This window comes from Falco cherrug, chromosome 1 (assembly GCF_023634085.1).
Source record: "Falco cherrug isolate bFalChe1 chromosome 1, bFalChe1.pri, whole genome shotgun sequence".
Lineage (NCBI taxonomy): Eukaryota > Metazoa > Chordata > Aves > Falconiformes > Falconidae > Falco > Falco cherrug.
Genome location: NC_073697.1, coordinates 97,479,526 through 97,499,000, shown reverse-complemented (window position 1 = coordinate 97,499,000; position 19,475 = coordinate 97,479,526). Strand labels below are relative to the sequence as shown.

Here is a 19,475-nt window from a genome sequence, read left to right as displayed (position 1 = left end):
TTTGTTCTCTGCAAAGCACTGATACAAAGCACTTTATTCTCTCCTCTCACACCTCTGTAGCGCTCTGAATCTTCCAGGTTAATGAAACTAATTACGCCTCCTTGTACCTCTGCAAACATCTCAGCAGGTCTTAGGCTCCAGCTGTGTGGCGGCCAAACCCTGCGTAGCTGTGCATGCGCGCCAGGTACCACGCTGGGTCTGGGTTGCACGTGGACCTTAGGGAATCATAGGCTGCTCTTCTCTGTTCACGATGGGAAGGCATCTCCTATTTGAAAACTAGCAGGTTTGTGATGCGTCACCTTAAGGGGAGAAATCGAGTCCCCCAGAGCTGTGATTTCAGTATGGGTACGGACTGATGTAGCGGCTCAGTGCCGTCTCTGCATCTTGGAGCACGTCCCGGCTGTGGGTCAGGGGTTAGTGGGGAGATAGCCAGCTAGTCCTGGCAAACCTGTGTACGTCCCTTCCCTCCCCTGCTCTCCGAGGCATCCCGGTGAAGCAGCAGGCATCCAGGCTGCGGGCATGGTGCTGCCACACCACCTGTACACAGGCCTGGCGTTAAGTGGGCAACTCCAGCGCAGCCTGCGAAGCCCTCGGGAGCGCAGCCCTCTGCACCTCCTAGCAAGGGGCCAGCGCCCCCAGGGCAGGTAGTCCCGCTCCTCCCCTGCTCCGTAAGAGAGCTTGAACTCTTGCAGCTGCTCCAGAGATCCAACGTCCTTCTCACCGCTCTGGATCCACTTCAAAGCCAAGCCTTGCACACATCCTGGCCGAGGCACTGGCTGCCTCGCAGCCGCTGGCTGGGGCCGTATCGGCTTGGAGGGCGGCCAGCCGAGCGGAGCCGGAGCCGTACCTTCCTGAGCGCTGCCCTCCCTTCCAAGAGGAGCTGCTAATCGCGGGGCTGGGCAGAGGCAGGCAGCCCTGCCTGCATCTCACTGACAGGCAGACGGAACCCTTTTCCCATTGCTGAGTCGCCGTCGGGCATATCTTCGGTTATCGCTCGGCAGTTTGAAAGCCAGCGGTATGTTTTGTGTTGATTTAGTTGTGTTTCATTTGGCCTTTGTAGGCGATGGGGAGCCAAGAGCATTAATTTGGATGACGGATCATATAAACTCTGACTCCTTCACTCCCATTCGAGGGGCTTGATAAACGGTAATAGGAACTCTCTCTTCCCCACGTAAGTGCTATTTTATCAAAAGCTGGCTGAGTTATAGCCACCCTCTAATGTGGGGGCAATTAGGAACTGGCTGCGTTTCACCAGCTGGGAGAGGCACACGGGGGAGGGGACGGCTCCCGCGGGCAGGGGAGGGGGATGGGGCTCCCCAAGAGCCATCCAGGGTGCACGTAGCCTTGACTGTCAGTGCCTTGGCGCTGGAGAGCATCTTCAGCCGGGACATCCCAGTGCCATTTGTCCCAGCGTGAGCAGAGCTGAGTGGGGCTGAGCTGAAGAGCAGAAAACCAGGGAGTGTGGACGTGCCAAGGACTCTCTGTCACTCTGGAGGATGTGCCTGGATTCCCCCGTACTGGCAGGACAAAGAGATCCTCTCTGGGATCCAGCGTGGGAAGAGAAGAGGCTGCAGCCAAGGTCTGGCCCCAGCAGGCTGCAGAGGTGTGAGTGCCTGGACACCTCCATGCACCAGTAATGGATTTCTTCTCTCACTGAAGGGGACAAGAATAATCTCCCAGCTTCTGAGCACACTGAGCATTAATAATGATAATGCAGTAAAGCCTCATTAAATTGGGCCTCTGATAATCTGCTTGCCCTATTATTAGGCTTAGCGGGATTCAGGCATCTATTTTTATCAAAAATTGATGGTTAAAGGCTGGGTTCCTTTGTGATTGCTATTGTTTACTGCCCAGTTTCTAATTTCTGGTCAGTGTGGACGTTACGCAGGTGGGTCTGGGGAAGAAGGGCAGTACAAAATTAAGTGTTTATCGATTACAAGCAAATCCTACCAATCCTGCCTCTAATCCATCCAGAAAAGGCTGTCTCATCCGTCTGCTCAGCAAAGCCTGAGGATGCACTTGGGCTGGAGCTGGTGCAGATGAAGCCTTTCTTTTCCCTGGCACCCTGCAGAGCGTGGCAGGGCTCAGGCATCCCCAGCACGGCTCCTCCATAATTAAGTACTTCTTGGCCTCCTGTCAACCTTTTTATAGCCAGGGTGAACCCAGCCTGGCATCCAGTGTACCCCAAGCCAGATATTTTGGGAAGCTCTCCTGCCCCCAGCCCTGGTGCCTTGCAGAGGAGCAGCAAGCTGCCCCGCTCCCCGCAGAGGCATCTGGCTGTCCTGCAGAGCTTATCTTGATCTTCATTTGCCTTTGACAGTCTCATACAGCATGGGTGTTCCAGGTGTTCGGAGAACGTCGGCACATTATTCCCTTGCTGTCCAAGAAGCTGATGCTGTCATTTCTGGCTGCTTCCCGCAGCCTACAAATGGTGTATAGCCAGCAGCTGTCCTTTGAGAGTGGCGGAGCTTTCGCATCACGATGTGATGTGGGGATGAGCGCGTTCCCGATGTGCTGCTGTGTGGTGGTCCCTCCCCAGGCACCCCGTGCCCAGCTACACAGCACAGACCATGTTGTCACCAGCAAGCTGGTGCCTGCTGGATGTCCCCCACACACCAGAGGGATGCCAGCGTTGGTGCCTCTTGTCTTTAACCTCAGTGAAGGGTCAGGCAGGATCATCATTAATCCCCCCAGCCCTGCCGTGGTGGCTGGTGCGGAGCTGTGGGCACAGGCGGGAGGCGTCCAGGAGCAGTTTGCATGTAGCCAAGCCCTGATGAGGAGCTGGACCCTGCACTTGTCCCAGTGACCGGCTGCACACAGAGCGCCGTCTCTCTGAGTGGGGTGGGATGTCCGTGGGGGTCCCGACTGGCAGTGAGCACCAGCAGAGTCCCCAGCCCAGACATCCGTCTTCCCTGCTGTGCTTTAAGCATCCGAGTGAAATAAATGCTGTCAAATCCAGGCAGTGACACTGAGGCTCATTCTTTTTAGTTTGGCTGGAGAATTCAGCCCTTATCTCGTGGCCAGGTTGGACCCAACTGAAGCCACTTGCCATGCGGGGAGCTGGCTCGGGCATCCCTGCCCGTGCCCGCCAGGGTCGCTGGTGGGGGGCGGGCACTGAACGAGCTCGTCGCTTTCTGTTCCCCTGCAGAAAAGTCCGTGCATTTCTCGTCCATCGCAGAGGCTCAGAAGCTGAGTGCCGAGCCGACGGCCACCTCATGCTGGCCCCCCGTCCTGTCCTACTCCCGGGATGTGATAAAAACCTCTCCCCAGGCGGAGCCCCACTTGTTCCAGTATAACCCACCAGGCAAGTAAAAGCCACCAGCTGCATGGCATGTGCCCCCTGTCCTGAGCTGGGGCTGAGTGTCACACGTCATGCTCTTAAGTCAGTGCAGCTTTTTGGGGGGTAAGAGAAGAGGATTCAGCAGAAACCTGCTAACACCGTGCTTTGGCCTGGCATGGAGCGGTCCGAGAGGGGCCAGGCTGGTCTGCCAGCTCTGGCCAGGGCAGCTGTAGGGACGTGGTTTGTCGCAGAACAGTGTGGGCACTCCCAGCACCGCTGTCGTGCAAAGGCAGGCAGGGTTTGTCCCCTGCTGCGCTGTCCCGCTCCGGCTGGAGGGCAGACAAGTCTGGCACAGCACGTCCTCTGGCTGCAGAGGGGACCAGGCAGTGATTTAAACTGTTCCAGTCCTTTCCAAAACAGTCGTGTGTCTTGGGTCCTGGTACAGGCTGACAGCCAGTCAGTTCACCACATCCAGCCCCTGCTCCCTCCCTTGCCCCTTTTCTTTCTGATGGCTGCAGCCACTGCTCTCCCTCCGTCTTGATAACACTTACGTTTTCTGCACAGGACACCCCATCCCGCTAAACCTGCATGAGAGCTCTCGCTCGGGGCTGCAGAGACTAGCGAGCATCTCCAACCCTCCTCCCCTCATCTCCTCCACCAAGCACCCCTCCGTGCTGGAGAGACCCGTCGGCTCCATTTCCCAGGTAGGGTGCTGGGTGTGAGCCATGGAGATGCCACGCGAGGCACTGACGGCCACTCCTGACGGCTCCTCTTTGCTCTGCAGGGAATGCCCATACAGCTCCACACGCCCTACAGCTCCGAGCATGCCAAGGTCCCCGTCGGCTCCATCACTATGGGCCTGCCACTGACCATGGATCCCAAGAAACTGGGTAAGGAATTGGGAGGCAAGTGATTTCTCACGTGCTCTAAGAGCAGGGGGGAGTGAGCTTGCAGGTGGCGTAGGGGAAAGGAGGAGCACAGGACATGGCAAGGGAGTGCAGAGAGACCTGCTAAGAGGATGAAAGGATTAGTCTTGTCAGGAGGGCAGAGACACAGGGAGCTAAATTTGTGCAGGATAGGGAAGCAGCAACTCGGTCAGGGACACATCCCAGCCTATAAATACCCTCCGGCTAATACTGCGATTGAAGGAAGGAAATATATTGCCGCTCCCCGGGCCGGTAGGATAAAGAGTAAATGGCCTGAAGTGAACAAAGAAAGTGTTTAGTCTGCAGATTGGGAAGCATTTCTTAATAGCAGGAGGGAATGGGTGAGGGACCAGGTCTGAGGGGGGAGGGATACGGGCACTATTTCCCACCGCGTGTGGGTGCTGGTACAAACCAGCACTGGCGTTTTCAACACTAGCTCCGGTGCTGGCATGGGCAGCACCCAGCAGTGACAGGGCAAAGGATCTTTGTGTGTCCAGCTGCCGGCCACGTCCCCGGTGAAGCCCGTCCCGCAGCGGTGGGGACAGCAAAGGCGCCGGGGCAGTGCCACAGGGGCTGGCAGAGATGGGAGCCTCGAGCGGCCGAGGCCTGCGGCCCCCTGCCCTGCACCTGCGCTGATACGTGGTTAATGTTTTCCAGTGCCTTTTCCTGGAGTAAAGCAGGAACAACTTTCTCCTAGAAGCCAGGCCAGCCAGCCAGAAAGTCTGGTTCTGCAGCCATCCCAGGAGGGCTCCATCCTGCGGGGTGAGGCGCTGGGGGCTGCGGGAGGGGAGGGGTGCTGGCACTGCCCAGCCTGGCCGACACCGTGCCGCCTGCAGCTGCCTGGTGACTGCAGGTTTGCTTGCTGGGGTTGTGCCCAGCCAGAGGGGGCTCCTCACCCGTTTTCTCCAGCATTGCCAGCAGGGTGGCAGATGGGTCTGTACAGTGTCCGAACGTTTCTAGCCAACTCCCCAAATCTGGCCCTTGGGCGTTGACTCTTGTGGAGATACGCGTTCAAGCGGCACCCAAAAATCTGTTGCTTAAGACAAAGCAAGACCTGTTTAAATACCATTAATATTTTTTTTCAGACTCTTCACTATTGCTGCTGCATCTGGGCAGGGACCACATTTCATTTATATATAGCCCTCCCGTGTTTCTTTCCGTATTAGCTAGGCAGGAAAAAACCAAATTCAAGGCTATTGCTTTTAGGTGCAAATTCTGGTTTGTGAAACCCCCCAAGTAAGGCAGTCAGGAGCCCGATGCGGTGGGCCTGCTCCCACCCAGGGCAGATACAAGCAAATGAACTCAGACCACCTCGAGCTGTATCTCGCCGGAGGTCTGCTCTGAGCACATCAGGAGAGGCTGAGACAAGCTGGGCTTTCTCCCCGGCCTCTAAATCTGCCTGGCCCCTCCACGAAGGCAGCAGGGAGCTGAAAGCATCAAAATACCCGTTTTTTTCCGTCCCAGCCCCATGCACATGGTGCTGGGTCCCTTGGGGGACAAGGTGGGAAGGGATGCGCAAGGCACAGTGTTTGATGCTGATGTCTCTTGGTGGGCTTCCCCTCCCGTACCTCAGCTTGCTAGAGATCGGTCGAATCCTGCACTTAGTCTCAGCCCCACAGGAGGTTTTGTGCTGAAGAGCAAATCCAGCCCCCAACTCACTGCCTTTGTGTCCGACAGGTACTTCCCTCAGCTCTGCCTCAGGAGGGAGCATCACCAAGGGAACACCCACATCCAGACCCCCTCCGGAGTCGCCCATCACCTACCGAGGGTCCATCACACATGTAGGTCCCACGTCTCCAGTGGGTTTTGCTTCCTGGGTGCTGGCAGCTGCAGCTTGCGGTGGTGGATGTGGGGACCGGGGGATTGCGGGGTGCGCAGCACGGGGCTGAGCAGTGCGGGGCTGTGATGCTCCCATCCCGTGAAGCCCCTCAGGGAGGTGTGCAGCCAGAGCTTTGCAACCAGCCTCCCCTCGGGATGGCATGAGCCCTGTCCCGTGAGCTGAGCCTGCAGAAGAGCAGAGCTTGACAAGCAGCGATGCAAAGCCTTACAGCGTATCTAAACCCTGCTTTGCTTTTCGTAGCTGTCAGGAACAGAGGTGAAAGCAGCTTTAAATGGCTCTGGGAAAATAACCTTGCCAGTGCAAGAAAGTGGAGCAGAGAGGAGGAGATGGGCAGAGGGCCCCTGGCAGGCAGAGGAAAGGAGAAGGCTGTGAGGTGCATGTAAGATAGCGAGGGGTGCTGCCAGGCTGAGCATGCTGTGCTGGGGGTCCTGCCCAAAGGCCCTCCTGAGCAGGAAGATACTTTGGCCTTAATCTCCACCATCCATCTTCGGAAGAGCAGCTGGCAAGCGGGCGATAGCTTTTTGCAGTGTGAGTTATTGCTCATCTGGTAACAGAGCAGGGAGCATTAAAAAAAAAAATAATATCTGTTTCCTGTGGGGATTTTATCTGGCCATCATTCAGATATTTAAAGCTACTCATGCCCAGATTTTTGCCTGCCTCCTTCAAGGGGGACAGCCGTGTTCCTTTTGGCCCTGGTGACCTAAACCTGAATCCTGGCCCAGAGCAAAGGCTTAATTTGCCTGGTGCCCCGCATCCAACAGCTGCCGGGAGCAGATGCTCGGGGACTGTAAAAAACCCATCAAAGCAAACACGTGCTGCACCCTCTCAGATGCCCTGCAGCAGCTGTGGCCAGCAGCGGTGGGCAAGAAGGCTCTTGAGCACCACGTGCCAGAGTTCGGGAGGTGGGCAGAGTTTGTTGAGACACTGTTTTGCATCCAGCTAATAAATCCATCTAGATTCCTTTCTTTGGCTTGGGATGAAGGTACCAAGCCCAGACACAAGGTGTTACCTGCCGCTCCTGCTGGCCTAGCAGCCTACATCCCTCTGCTCCCATCGGGGGGAAGGAACCCCCAGTTCCAGCAGCAGCTCCTGGTACCGGAGCTGATACTTGATCTCGGATTAGTCATCCAGTTCACAGAAGGCAGATCTTGAATATATGTTCTCTGCTCTGAAGCCATCTGTCATCACATGCTTTCAAATCCCCACTGAGCACGTCCGCGGAAGGAAGATGACTTACCTGGGGCTGGGAGAGCTGTTGCTGGGTGTACTGCGAGGGCAAGAGATCAGAGCGCTCAACCTGCGTGCTGGCATGTCCCGGCAGCTGTGGTGGGGTTTTGGGGACCGCTGGTGCTCAGAGGGCTTGGTACAGAGCAGGGGCATCTCCAGGCTGGCGGGGGGAAATAGCCTGCCCTGGCACAACCTGGAAGTGCCAGCAAAGCTGGCTGGGGTGTCACTTCCCCAAGGCTTCTCGCAAGCATCCATCCTGGGGGCTAGTGGGGTTACGTGAGCAGGGTAGGCAGGTGTCAAATCAAGAGCTTCGCTCTGAATAGCACCGATGGGATGGGGGACCATCACCCCACAGTGGCTGTTCCCAGTTGGCACCGACAGGTTGTGATGGCAGAGGTCACCAGCAACCTCCTCCAGGACATCCAGCTCGGTGTTTGGAGGGGGATTCAGAGAGGGGCAGGTGGCTGTGAGCTCTGTCCATGTGTGCCTCCAGGGAGAGCGAGGTTTGAGTTCACACCGTTTGCGTCAGGAGCCTGCTGCTATTCCTGTTGGAGGGCGAACCAGCAGGTTTCGCTCCCTGACCTGCCCCAGGACCAGTCTCCCGTGCCACTGGCCACCGTGCACAGGCAGCTCTCCGAAGGTCCCGCTCACTGCCAGCAGATGTGCCCTGGGCGCGCAGGACATCTCCGTGGCTCCTGTACCCGGCTGGGGAAACAGGCTGCAGGCAAAAAGCTAATGCTCGAGCAGCCCTTTGCTGTCACCAAGGTGTCCCCAGGGGGACACCAGCCCTGTCCCCCCAGACCTGTGGGGTGGAAGCGAGCCAGGTAGCTTACTCTGAAACGCGCAGGGTGGGAGAGTTGCTGCTTTGGGGGTCTGTGCTGTCCTCACCCCCCTGCCTCTTCCCAGCAGCCTCGCACAGATCACGTAGCTTTTTACCGCTCCTCGTTATCGTCCTCATCAATAATTAAGCTGCAAGTCCCTCGCTGTTGGCTGCGCCAGGAAGCAGAGGCTGGGCGCGCTCTCCCTGCGCTCAGCCTTCCGCGGGGAACAGCCTGTCCCTGCGTGCGCGCTGGCTTAATTGCTTGTGACACTGTTAAATATGGATCTTGGTGGCTTTTCAAGGGCACCCCGGCAGAAGTGCTGTACAAAGGAACCATTACCAGGATAATCGGAGAAGACAGCCCCAGCAGAGCAGAGAAGGCAAGAGAGGATGCCGTGCCCAAAGGACATGTCATCTACGAAGGGAAGAAAGGCCACGTGCTGTCCTACGAGGGTAAGTTGTAATCCTCTGCCTTTTTAGGACGGGCGCTGGGGGTTTGTGCCGCCGTGGCTGGGAGTCAGGAGCTATTTGGGGAAAGGCTGACAAAGTGCAACAGGCCAGCCTCGCATCTTTGCTTCCAGCGTCGTTCCTCTCCCTTCCCACCCCGCCTGCCTGCAGCCTGGCTGGATTTCCCTCTGGCTCATGTGGGACATGACATGATGCTGCCTCGGAGGCGGCTTTGCTGGCAGCCAGGGGCGCGCTGGGGCCATGGCCGAGGTCAGGGTCTCTGGTTTGGATGGTTGGGTGGAGCAGGGGAGAGGAGAGGAATCAGATGGGAAGGTGTTGCCTTCATCCCTAGCACCCTGTGCAGGATGGGACTGTCCAAAAACGTTATGAGAGCATCCCCAGGCTCTCGGGCTAAGGTGGGACTCAACCTGCAAGATGGGGGCAAGTCAGGTGGTATGGCAGAACGGTTTATTCAGACATCAGACCCTCACCTGCAACGTCTTGGGCACTGTGCAGCTTTCCCAGCATGGGGCTGCCCTGCAGGAATCCTCCTGGGCCCCACAGCACCCTGCCTCAGGATCTCGTGAGCTTCACTACAGCATCTGTAGTTCTTGGAGGGGCTGAAGCCATTCCCACGTCCCGCAAGGAGCCTGTCTGTGGGGTGCACTGGCCCGTGGCCAGATGCTGTCCCGCAGAGGCACTGAGGACCCCGAGGGACCTGCCCAGAGCCCTGTCTGGGGTGAGAAGCTTCCCCCAGCACAGTCGGTGTCACTTGTTGGGGAGCAGGGCACGGCAAAGCAAACCCGGGCCGGTGGCTGCAGGAGAGCCTGACACTGGGCTGCACCCCAGGGGGCTCTGGAGAGACCCAAAAGCCACGTTGCAGCTCACAGCCCTGCTGCACCGTAACATGCTTCCTCGGTAAATGCCGACGGTGCCTCGCTGCATGAGCATTGTCAGCAGGCAGTCGCCAGCTGCTCCTGCCTCCTCTGTGCCTGCTCGTCCCATCGCAGCACTGGCCATCAAAGCTGCTCTGCGGGTCCCCGTGGCTCCTGTTAAGAGATAAGCAGATGTTCCTCTCCAGTGAAGCTGGGAACAACTCTGTGCTTCCCTTTCACCGTGTGCTGCGTCGGGCATCCCTGGCACGGTGCCGGTCTCCTCCCCGCCTGCAGCTGGGGTTGGGAAGAGCTGAGTCCCCTTGGGGTGAAGCACTGGCATGTGCTCTGGCATGCACGGGAACAGCCGTCCTCGTGTCACTTTTCTTCTCAGCTGAATTTGAAGGTGACTGAGGAGCAGATCCTAACTTCAGGCAGCTCAGCAGGTATCTCTGGTTGGCTGCTGTGCTGCCTGGGCCCTCTGCCTCCCGCCCGAGGGTGGCTGCATCCCTCCTGGAGCAGAGCATCCCTGGCAGCCCGGGTCCTGCGGTGGGTCCCGCAGGTAGAGGTGTCCAGCAGAAGTCCCTTTCCACTTGTCTCCAAGCACAGGCAGCTGGTTTCATCGCAGGCTGGTTGTTTCATCCAGGGCTGGAGGCAGAGGGTTCAGGTTGGGCCACGGGGGACAACTCACAAGCTTCAGCTGATGCCACCTCCATGTGTGCCCTGGGAGCGCAGGGACCTCTGGGGACAGGGCTGTGCACCCTGCCTCTCGCCTGCCGGCTGGAAACCAGCTCGTCCCCTGCCTGTCCGCGCTCGCTGTCAACTCTTGCCCAGATAAGAAGTGTCACCGCGGAAGACTCATGTCTGGGCGCCCTTTGGGACAGTTGGCAGGGCTCGGGCCAGGGAGGACTCAGGAAGCATTTCAGGACTTGTTTGTGCAAGAAGCTATTTTAATCTCCTCTGCCCAGGCTTGGCGTCGAGTGAGGTTGATCTCAGAAACAGTGCAGGCGGGGAGAGATGGGGAAGGGTCCTGGCAGCAGGGGCTGCCCCTGCCCTGCGCTGGGGTCCTGCTCCAGCCAGCCAAGGGGGGCTACAGATCAGACTCTCGCCCATTGCACACACCGGTCAGTGTGAGCCCGAGTCTCCTCGGCTGCAGCCGGAGCCCATCACCCCTTGTCCTGCCTCACCGTGGACGCAGATGAGGAATTAATTCATTCCTCTCCACAGCAGCCTTTTACATGCTTGGTAGCGTTTATCACATCCTGAGTGATCTCACGTGCTTCTGCAGCCCAGCCAGCCCTGCTGCTTCTCCTCCCTGTACAGCCTGGCGGGGCTTCGCAGCCTGGAGTGGAAGAGTTAAAAAAAAAAATTAAATAAGAAAACTGAAATTGTTGGTGATTATGAATTTTGGCAAGCAGAAAAAAAAATTGCAAATTCTTTAGTGTCATAAGGGTGCTTAAAATAAAAGGGCTGTAATGAGACGAGATCCTGTAGCGTGTGCGAGCTGAATTGTGCTAGATTGGTTATTCTCATTCTGCATATGATTGCTGATGGCTTCTGCACGGCAAGGGACGTGGGTTTGGAGTGATTTTCTTTCTGTTTAGTCTCTCTTCTCCCTCGCGCCCTCCCCCCGCTTCCCAGCAGTACAAAGGGTGCCCAGGACCACGTCCCCTTCAGCAGAAGGGCTGCTGGCAGCAGATGTGCCTTGATGATAGGGTGCGGGCGCATCGCCCCGCGGCTGCTGCAAGGTGCTTGGCTGCTTCTGAATGTCACCCCCAGCTTTCCCCGATGAATCTGAAAGTGAGGACTCGGGGACAGATCCCCCCTCTTGTTTCCCCACACACAGCCCCAAATGCTTTCTGGATCGAGTGGGTGCGGATTGCGGAAACTCATAGTAGGTGTGAAGTTGTAATAATCCCATTTTATTAATTACTGGGTTTGCTGAGGAGGACTTCTGTTCCCGATCGTCTGCAAGGGAATGAATGTTTTTAACTTGTCTTCCATTTTCTCTAACTGTATAACCACCTTCTCTGCCCACGAAGAGGAGGATCAGGGCACTGGCAGTCCCCGGCAGGGGCAACCTGGCCAGGGCCGATGGGCAGAGGTGTTTGTCTCTCCACGCCAGCATCCCTGCTCGGAGCTCGTTACACAAACACGAGGCGCTGGGCTGGATAGGGAGCTGCCTGCTGGATTCACAGCTCGCCACACATGATGGGTGCCCATCGCCCAGGGTGGGCGTGATGCTGCCTGGCACAGGCAGGGCTGTGCCAGGGGGGGTGGGGAGGGGCTGGGGCTCAGGGCAGGGGGTCTGCTGTTGGTTTGCAGGAGAATTTGCTCCAGGTTCAGACAAGGAGGCGGTCGGTGGTCTCCTGTCTTACTAGTGCTCGCTCCCTCGGTCTTGGGTGGGACTTTCTGCCGTCTCCGTCTCTCCCAGTTCTTATGCACACTCACTGCTGTTCCAAAGGCATCATTCCCAGCTTCGTCTCTCCCCCCTTTTCCCTCATTTTCTCACCCAGGGAGTGTCTCGGCAAATGTTAAGGCTGGCCAAGATCCCAAACAGTAGGTGTCTAGCAAAAATCAAAACAAACGGGGGAAAAAAAAATAAAAATCCCCAGACCCACAGGGCCAAGTTCAGTGGAACCGCAGCTGCTCCCACCAGCACCGCGCTGGCTCCGGGCTGTCCCCCTGCCTACAGGATGGCCCCCACCAGGGAGGGAGGGAGTGGGACACGACGGGGCGGATGCTCCTACCCGAGCAGGAGGCACAGATCTGGTGGCTGAGGCAGGCAGGGAGGGGAGAAAACACCAGCTGAATTTCTTGGAAGCTAACTTCATGTGATGTTTCTGGTGTCGCGGAGTGGTGGCTGATGCTAGGATGGGATCTGACCTTCCAGCAACGCATGCAAAGAGAACACCCTCCCTTGGCTGGGGCTGACTTTCTGTGCTCCTGATGGTGCTTTTCGGTGTTCCCTTCCCCAGGTGGAGTTGCTGCTTCTCAGTGTTCCAAAGAGGACAGCAGGAGCTCAGGAGCTTCGCATGAGACCGCAGGAACCAAGCGGACCTATGATATGATGGAGGGGAGGATCAGCCGGGGCTTATCAGCCCGTGATACCTTATCTGCCAGCATTGAAGGTGGGTCTGGGCGAAGTCTTTCACCCATGCTGTGCTAGCAGTGACCCGCAGAGACCCCATCTTGTCTCTTCTACATGGTGCTCCTTCCCATGCCCGTGTTTCGGCAGTGCTTAGCTGGTGCCCTGCAGCACATCCCAACAGGACAGCATCTGAGCAGCGTGGGAAAACAAGGGATGCAGACTGGCCCCTTTGCCTTTGGTTTCTGCCCGCTACAAAAAAAAAAAAAAAAAAGGGAAGCACGTTTTAAAAAAAGACAACTCATGTAATTTAGAAATTTTTGGTGTTTTTCCTTGTTGTCCCAGGAATCCCTGGTAACATGGTCATGTGTTGAAATGAACTCCTGTGTCACAACCCAGCTTTCTGCCTTGGATCTGTTCTAGGTCTCATGGGTCGAGCAATCCCTCCAGACCGACACAGTCCCCATAACCTAAAGGAGCAGCATCACATACGGGGCTCAATTACACAAGGTAAAGCCTGCAAGCAGAAGATGGCCATGGCCAGAGGTAACGCAGGGAAGTATCTCACCTGCATGGCCCCTTGTTCTTGTTGTCAGGCTAGGGCAGGAGGAAGCAAGGGTGGACACACTGAGGTCCCACTGCTGCAGACCTCTGCGGCCTCGGCTGTGTGCTCTGAGAGATTTTCAGTCTTGCTCAGCTTCTACCAACCTAAGCTCTCAACAAAGTCAGGGGTAAAATTCTCAGTGACTCTCATGAGGGCAGGTTGAAGCTAGTGTAAAATGGGCCCAGAAAGTGGTGGTAGATGTGATGTGGTCCAGCTGCATTCGTGGTGTAGCTGCTCAGTGTGCTGGGTTGGGTGCCAGTCCCCAAGTTACGTGCATTAACTAGAGATCCCTTCAACTGAGCATCCATGTGGGGCCTGGGAGTCCAGTGTCTGGCTGGGGAATCACCCTCTGCATCTGTCATCTGCTTGGGCATTGCAGGAATACCTCGGTCCTACGTGGAGGCCCATGAGGACTACCTCAGAAGAGAAGCCAAGCAGCTCAAGAGGGAAAACACTCCACCGAGGGACTTAACCGATGCCTACAAGGTCAGGTCTCACGAGGGCCTTACTCCTCTGAAAATGAAACCAGCCCATGAAGACCTGGTGGCCACGGTAAAAGAAGCAGGAAGATCAATCCATGAGATTCCTCGGGAGGAGCTGAGGCGGACACCCGACATCTCTCTGACGAGACCTCTGAAGGAAGGCTCCATCACGCAGGTGAGTAGGGGGCAAACAGCAGGTGAGATGGGTCTCAGTTAGGCTGCTGTTCTTGCATGGACCCTGGGGACCATTCCCAAGGTAAACAGAGAGCAGAGAGGGCTTCATGTTGCACATACATCACTGGTCAGAACTGAGGCTCTGCTTGGGTAAAGGTGGCCCTTCCCCATACTTGGATGGGGTCCCTTCCAACCCAAACCATCCTGTGATCCTTCCCAGTGGATAGATACAAAACCCAGGGAAGGGAGGTCAGCACCCCCTGGCACGTTAAAAAGGTGATGCTCCATCCACAGGCGTACACGGAAGGAGCCGCGTTTGGCTCCTGTTCAAGGCCGGAGTCAACGCAGTGCCCTTGGCAGTTGTGACTCTGGGTGCACATAGTCTCGGTCTCCTCCCTTTACGGGCAAGTGTCAACCCAGCAAGGCCAATAGTTAGGAGGAAACGTGGCATGCTGTCTCCTGTTGGACTGCAAATATTTGGAGGGTTCCCATGGCACCTCGTAGTCCTACCTCATTTCAGATGTGTGTAGGAGAGAGGCGTGATGGGCACAGCCAGCCTTCGGCAGTGACTCATCATCATCTTGTTGGAGCACAACAAGACATGCAAGATGGGCCCTCCACCCTACCCCGTGCCGTGCAGAGCGATTATCTCTGCTTTGCCAGTTGTCATTTGGCCACGTAAACTGGTGTAGTGACCCACTGAACAGGTCCCATTGAGACTTGGTGGGATGCAGCCACCGCATCCCCTTCTGCTCTATGCCCCTTTGATGTCCCCTTTGCCTTCTGTCCCCAGGGTACCCCACTGAAGTACGACAGTGGCTCTTCCTCCTCGAGTACCAAAAAGCACGATGTGCGCTCCATCATCGGTAGTCCCGGCAGGACTTTTCACTCTGTGCACTCACTGGACATCATCCAGGACCCGAGGAATCTGGAGAGAGCTTATGAAGAAAGCCTGAAAAACAGGCCAAGCCCGGTGACAAACTCAGGTGGCTCCATCGCCAGAGGGGCTCCTGTGATTGTACCTGAGCCGGGCAAGCCCCACCAAAGTTCCCTCGCCTACGAGGACCACCAGGCAGGGCACAGCACGGCGTTTGGCAGCCACCTGCACAGAGGGTCTCCAGTCTCCACGCGGGAGTCCACGCCACGGCAGCATGAAGGTACTGGGCAAACCTTTTATTTGACACAAGGATTTTTAGCAAGCCAAGCGGGCAAAGTGTGCAGGAGGTGGCTGCTGACCCAACCTGCCTGAGTTGTTCCTAGCTGGTGCCCGTCAGACCCGTTCTCCGCGGCACCCCGTGCCCAGTCTTGCCCGCGGCTGACTCATGGCACTGGGGTGGCTGCCAGGGGTGGCTGGGGCTCAGCTGCCTTCCTGGGGGCACTCACATGGTTACGGTGAGGGCACCCCACACCTGCACAGGGGTAACCGGAGGGAGGCTTGGAGCATGGCTGGTGAAGCTGGTGGTGTTTTGAAAGCGTCTCCTTGAGCCAGCACTGGCCCAGGGCACCCTCGTTGCTGCAGGCGGGCAGGACAGCGGCTCTTGGTGCACTGCAGGGGGATCGTCACACCCCCACCCACCTGGTGTGCGTTTGCCTACCCTGTGTGTTTATGCCTCACCCATCACCGGGGCACCCGAGTGCCTCAGCTCCAGGAATATCTAATCCCTTCCAAGCCGGTGGATCCAGGCAGTGCAGCTGGTCTTTGGGATCTGCCATCTCGCAGCCTGTCTGCTTGCCCCAGGCAGGGGCTGCCTGTGCCCCCTGGCATCAGCCACCTCCTGCCCCCAGAGCCAGACCTGGGGCTTCCAGGGAGCAGGCACGTGGCTGGGCTGGGCTCAGCGATCTGGTGAGACGTGCTCAGGTCCAGGGCACAAAACCCCTCTTGCTTCATGGCATGTTTGCGGGCAGGATCGGCGCTGAAGCCAGTGCCTGAGACACCCTGCCCCATCAAGCCTACGTGTGACTGCTTTGGGGCCTTCTGCACCTCCCGCCCGCAAATTCTTGTTCTGATCCAAGAGTCTTGTGATTTGGGGGCGTGCAGCACAAGACATCGCAGTCTGCTAAAAACCGAGGCCAGGATGTGCCTCCCTGGCGAGGAGTGGGAGACGGGGCCGTGCAGTGCGGAGCTCCGCCAAAAAGCCTCCCCCATCGCTTGCTGCCGCCTGCTCTCCGTGGTCGCTGTGTCCTGTTGCCGCAGCCTCTGCTGTCATCCCGGTTAGGTCAGTCCTTTGGGGGAAGCCTTCAGGCGTAGGCAGCTCCAAGATTGGCACGCATGGTGAGCGCAATGCAGGGCAGGCAGCACTTGGGCAGCCGGGAGGGATCCCAAGGGAAAAATCGATGTTCTGCAGAACGCTAGCGGGAGGGTGGGTTTCTGCATGTGCAGAGCCCACAGGGTTTTGGGGTGCAGATGCTCAGCACGAGTCCCCATGGCAGGGGCTGCAGTCGGAAGGCAGCTGTCCCGTGTCACAGCCCCGGTTGTTTTCCAGGCAGCCAGGCTGGGGCTGGATCAACCGGCACACACGAGGGGGCTGTGCCTCACCCCCCGAGCCAGCGCCGCGCAGCCTTGGGCGTGCAGCCTGGTGCAGGGGGTCTGGTCACGCTGCTTGCAGTGGCTCTGTGTCAGCCGCTGTCCCCAGCTGCCATTATGGACACAGGAGCTGGTGATGCTGGTCCCAGGTTGGGTGGGAAGCACCACCGATGCCCAGTCCGGGAGAGCCAAGAGGAATCCCTGACAGGATCCAGCCTCCCCTCCGTGCGCTGGGAAAGCTCACGGCTCCAGAGGGTGCTGGGTGCTCCAGCACTCTGGATTGTGTTTTGTCACCATTGCTGGCAGTTTTGGGGTCCCCAGCTCTGCCCAGCAGCAGTGACCTCCAGTGCCAAGGAGCACAGCAGCAAGGCTCCACCGCCGTCTGCTTGTGTGGAGCAGGATGAACTCAAGAGACCACCCAGCATGGATGCGCTGGGCTGGGGGGATGGTTTGGGACCTGGATGCACCAGGGCTTGGCCCGCCTTGGCCATGGTGGCGTAACAAGACATGGCAGTGCAGGGAGGAGGGAAAGTTCCCTCAAGTTCAGGATAGCTGCGAACCTCCCTGGGGGACATGCTTGGCTGCAGACATCCCTCGGGGACATGGCTTGGCCACAGCACTCAGTCTCTGACTCATTTCCGTCTGCTCACTGCAGGGAGCATCACTGCCGGGAAGCCAGTGTCCCAGGACAGAAAGATGACCCCCACATCGAGAGAGCTCACCAACTCTAAGTCTCCGCATGCTCCCGTGGCTGACCACCACCACCCCATCTCCCCGTATGAGCACCTGCTCCGTGGCGTCAGCGGGGTTGACCTGTACCGGGGACACATCCCGCTGGCTTTCGATCCCACCGCCATCCCAAGGGGAATCCAACTGGAAGCAGGTACATTTGGTGGGGGCACCGCCTGTTGAGGATTGATTTTTAACTTGTTATGCTCCGAAAGCCTGAGGTCTCTGGGGAAGCCACTTCACGTCTCCATCCTTTTCTCTCCCAGCTGCTGCTTACTACCTGCCGAGGCACCTGGCTCCGAGCCCCACGTACCCCCACCTCTACCCCCCGTACCTCATCCGGGGCTACCCGGACACAGCCGCAATGGAGAACCGACAGACCATCATCAACGACTACATCACGTCCCAGCAGATGCACCACAACGCCGCAGCCACAGCCATGGCGCAGCGGGCAGACATGCTGCGCGGCTTGTCACCCCGGGAGCCCTCCCTCGCCCTCAACTATGCAGCAGGTCCTCCCGGCACGCGCCGTCCAGCAGTTTGGGGGCATGTGGGGAGAAGGAGGCTGGGTCAGGCCGGCACTGCCAGCTCCAGCGCTGGGGCCAAGGGTGAAGCCAGCAGCAAGATGTCACCCAGCAGCGTAGGAACTTGGTCATCGGCGTGGAGGGCAGCTGGGAGGAATTTGATGCTCTTTTTGCCATCTTTGGTTCCTTGAGGCTCCTGACGTGTGGCTCTGGTTTTAGGTCATGGGAGCGCTTCCCAGCCTAGTCCTGCTGGCTTTTGGAGATTAAAACCCACTCCCAGAAGGATGTATGTGGCTTTCTGCAAAAGCAGGGCTTGCTGGGGAGTGTGGGGGTGTGGTGCTCTGCCCCTCCGCAGGCAGCAGCCCCTTGCTTAGCAGGGATAGGTCTCAACATTTTCCCTCCCCGTTATTCCCAGCAGCAGGACACATTGTATTTGCCCACAGAAGGGTCCCCTCCCCAACAACCAGTGCCTGGGGGCCGTGTGTGTGCTGGCACTGGGCTGTGCCCCAGCAGCAAGACCAGCTGACCCCTCCCCAGCATCACTCCCCACTCCAGCGCACCAAGCTGCAGCGGCTCAGCATCATCCTGACAGTCCTCTCACTTCTCTCTCCAGGCATCATCGACCTGTCCCAAGTGCCACACCTGCCCGTCCTCGTGCCCCCTACCCCTGGCACCTCTGCCACCACCATGGACCGCATCACCTACATCCCCGGCCCCCCCCAGACCTTCAGCAGCCGGCACAGCAGCTCCCCGCTCTCCCCAGGTAAAGCTGCGGGTTGCTTTTCCCATGGGAAAGCGGTTGGGCAGGACCCTTAACAAATTCAGGGCCATGAGCAGGTGGGTGCAGGTGGGGGGAGCCCAAGTTCATTCTCACGGGGGGCCCAGCCCCGCCAGTCCTGCCTGTTGGGGGCTTCCTTGCTTTTCCCCTGCCTTCCCCAAAGTCGCTGCTAGCAAACAGCTTTGTGGAAGGTCGTACCCCAGAGACAGCGCCACGATGGCTGTTCCGTGATTCCCCGGGCTGTGTCCCACTGGGTGCCCTTGGCTGGAGCTGTTCCTCCCCTGCCCTGCAGGCACAGCGATGTGAAGAGCAGGTGGTGCTCCTGGGGGAACTGCTGTGCCCGCAGCCCTCTAACCGCCTTTTGGTTGGGTTGCAGGAGGCCCCACACACATGACCAAACAGTCAGGATCGTCGGTGTCTGAGCGGGAGCGGGAACGGGAGAGGGAGCGTGAAAAATCCATCCTAGCATCCACCACGGTGGAGCACGCACCCATCTGGAGACCAGGTAGGCTGGGGAGGAGCCTGGCACCGCATCTTGGGGCCCATGCTGGGTGGCCGTAGGGTTGGGGCTACAAAAGGAAGAGCTGAAGAAGCTTTTCTGCGTGTTTTCCCCCAGGTACAGAGCAGTCCAGCAGCCGTTCATCCTCGCACTCTCACAGCCACCAGCACTCTCCCGTCTCACCCCGCACCCACGAGACCATCCAGCAGCGCCCCAGCGTGCTCCACAACACGAGCATGAAGATCATCTCCTCAGAGACCCCCACCCCTTCCGTCCTGCGGTATGTCCCCCCGCCACGGTCCCTGCTGCTTGCCCAGACCCCTGCACCGGCACGGCCATGGCGGTTAATTAATGAGCATTGCATGGGAGACCTCTGAGATGGAGCAAGGGTTGTTTTGGCCCTCAGTCTTGGGGGGAGCAGGACTGGGGCTTACAGGGCAGTTGTGATGGGGACAGGTAGATTTTGGTGTCCAATTCCTTTGTTTTTGCTGGTGGCTTTTACTGCTACCAGGAAAGAAAGCAGGAGCATCCATGTGCCCAAATGCAGGTCCTCCTCTTGCTGAAAGTTGCCTGGTGGTAGAGTTATGAAGGTCTCTGGGACCTGTCCGTGGGTTTTATTCCCTCCAGTCAACACATCCAGGCCACGGCCAAACCCCCACGG

General features: G+C 58.0%; 1 protein-coding gene across 13 annotated transcripts in view; it reads left to right on the top strand.

Moving 5' to 3' along the window:
• The window catches only part of NCOR2 (nuclear receptor corepressor 2), a 253,677-nt gene that overhangs the window by 219,277 nt on the left and 14,925 nt on the right, over nt 1–19,475 (top strand). For all 13 annotated transcript variants that reach the window (XM_055710891.1, XM_055710843.1, XM_055710884.1 and 10 more), the window contains 15 exons: nt 3,149–3,304; nt 3,845–3,984; nt 4,065–4,170; nt 4,864–4,968; nt 5,884–5,987; nt 8,396–8,546; nt 12,391–12,543; nt 12,924–13,010; nt 13,484–13,761; nt 14,554–14,917; nt 16,940–17,167; nt 17,280–17,525; nt 18,151–18,300; nt 18,692–18,820; nt 18,932–19,094. In XM_055710891.1, coding sequence (XP_055566866.1) covers nt 3,149–3,304; nt 3,845–3,984; nt 4,065–4,170; nt 4,864–4,968; nt 5,884–5,987; nt 8,396–8,546; nt 12,391–12,543; nt 12,924–13,010; nt 13,484–13,761; nt 14,554–14,917; nt 16,940–17,167; nt 17,280–17,525; nt 18,151–18,300; nt 18,692–18,820; nt 18,932–19,094 — 2,560 coding nt within the window. The remainder of the gene's footprint in view (nt 1–3,148; nt 3,305–3,844; nt 3,985–4,064; nt 4,171–4,863; nt 4,969–5,883; nt 5,988–8,395; nt 8,547–12,390; nt 12,544–12,923; nt 13,011–13,483; nt 13,762–14,553; nt 14,918–16,939; nt 17,168–17,279; nt 17,526–18,150; nt 18,301–18,691; nt 18,821–18,931; nt 19,095–19,475) is intronic.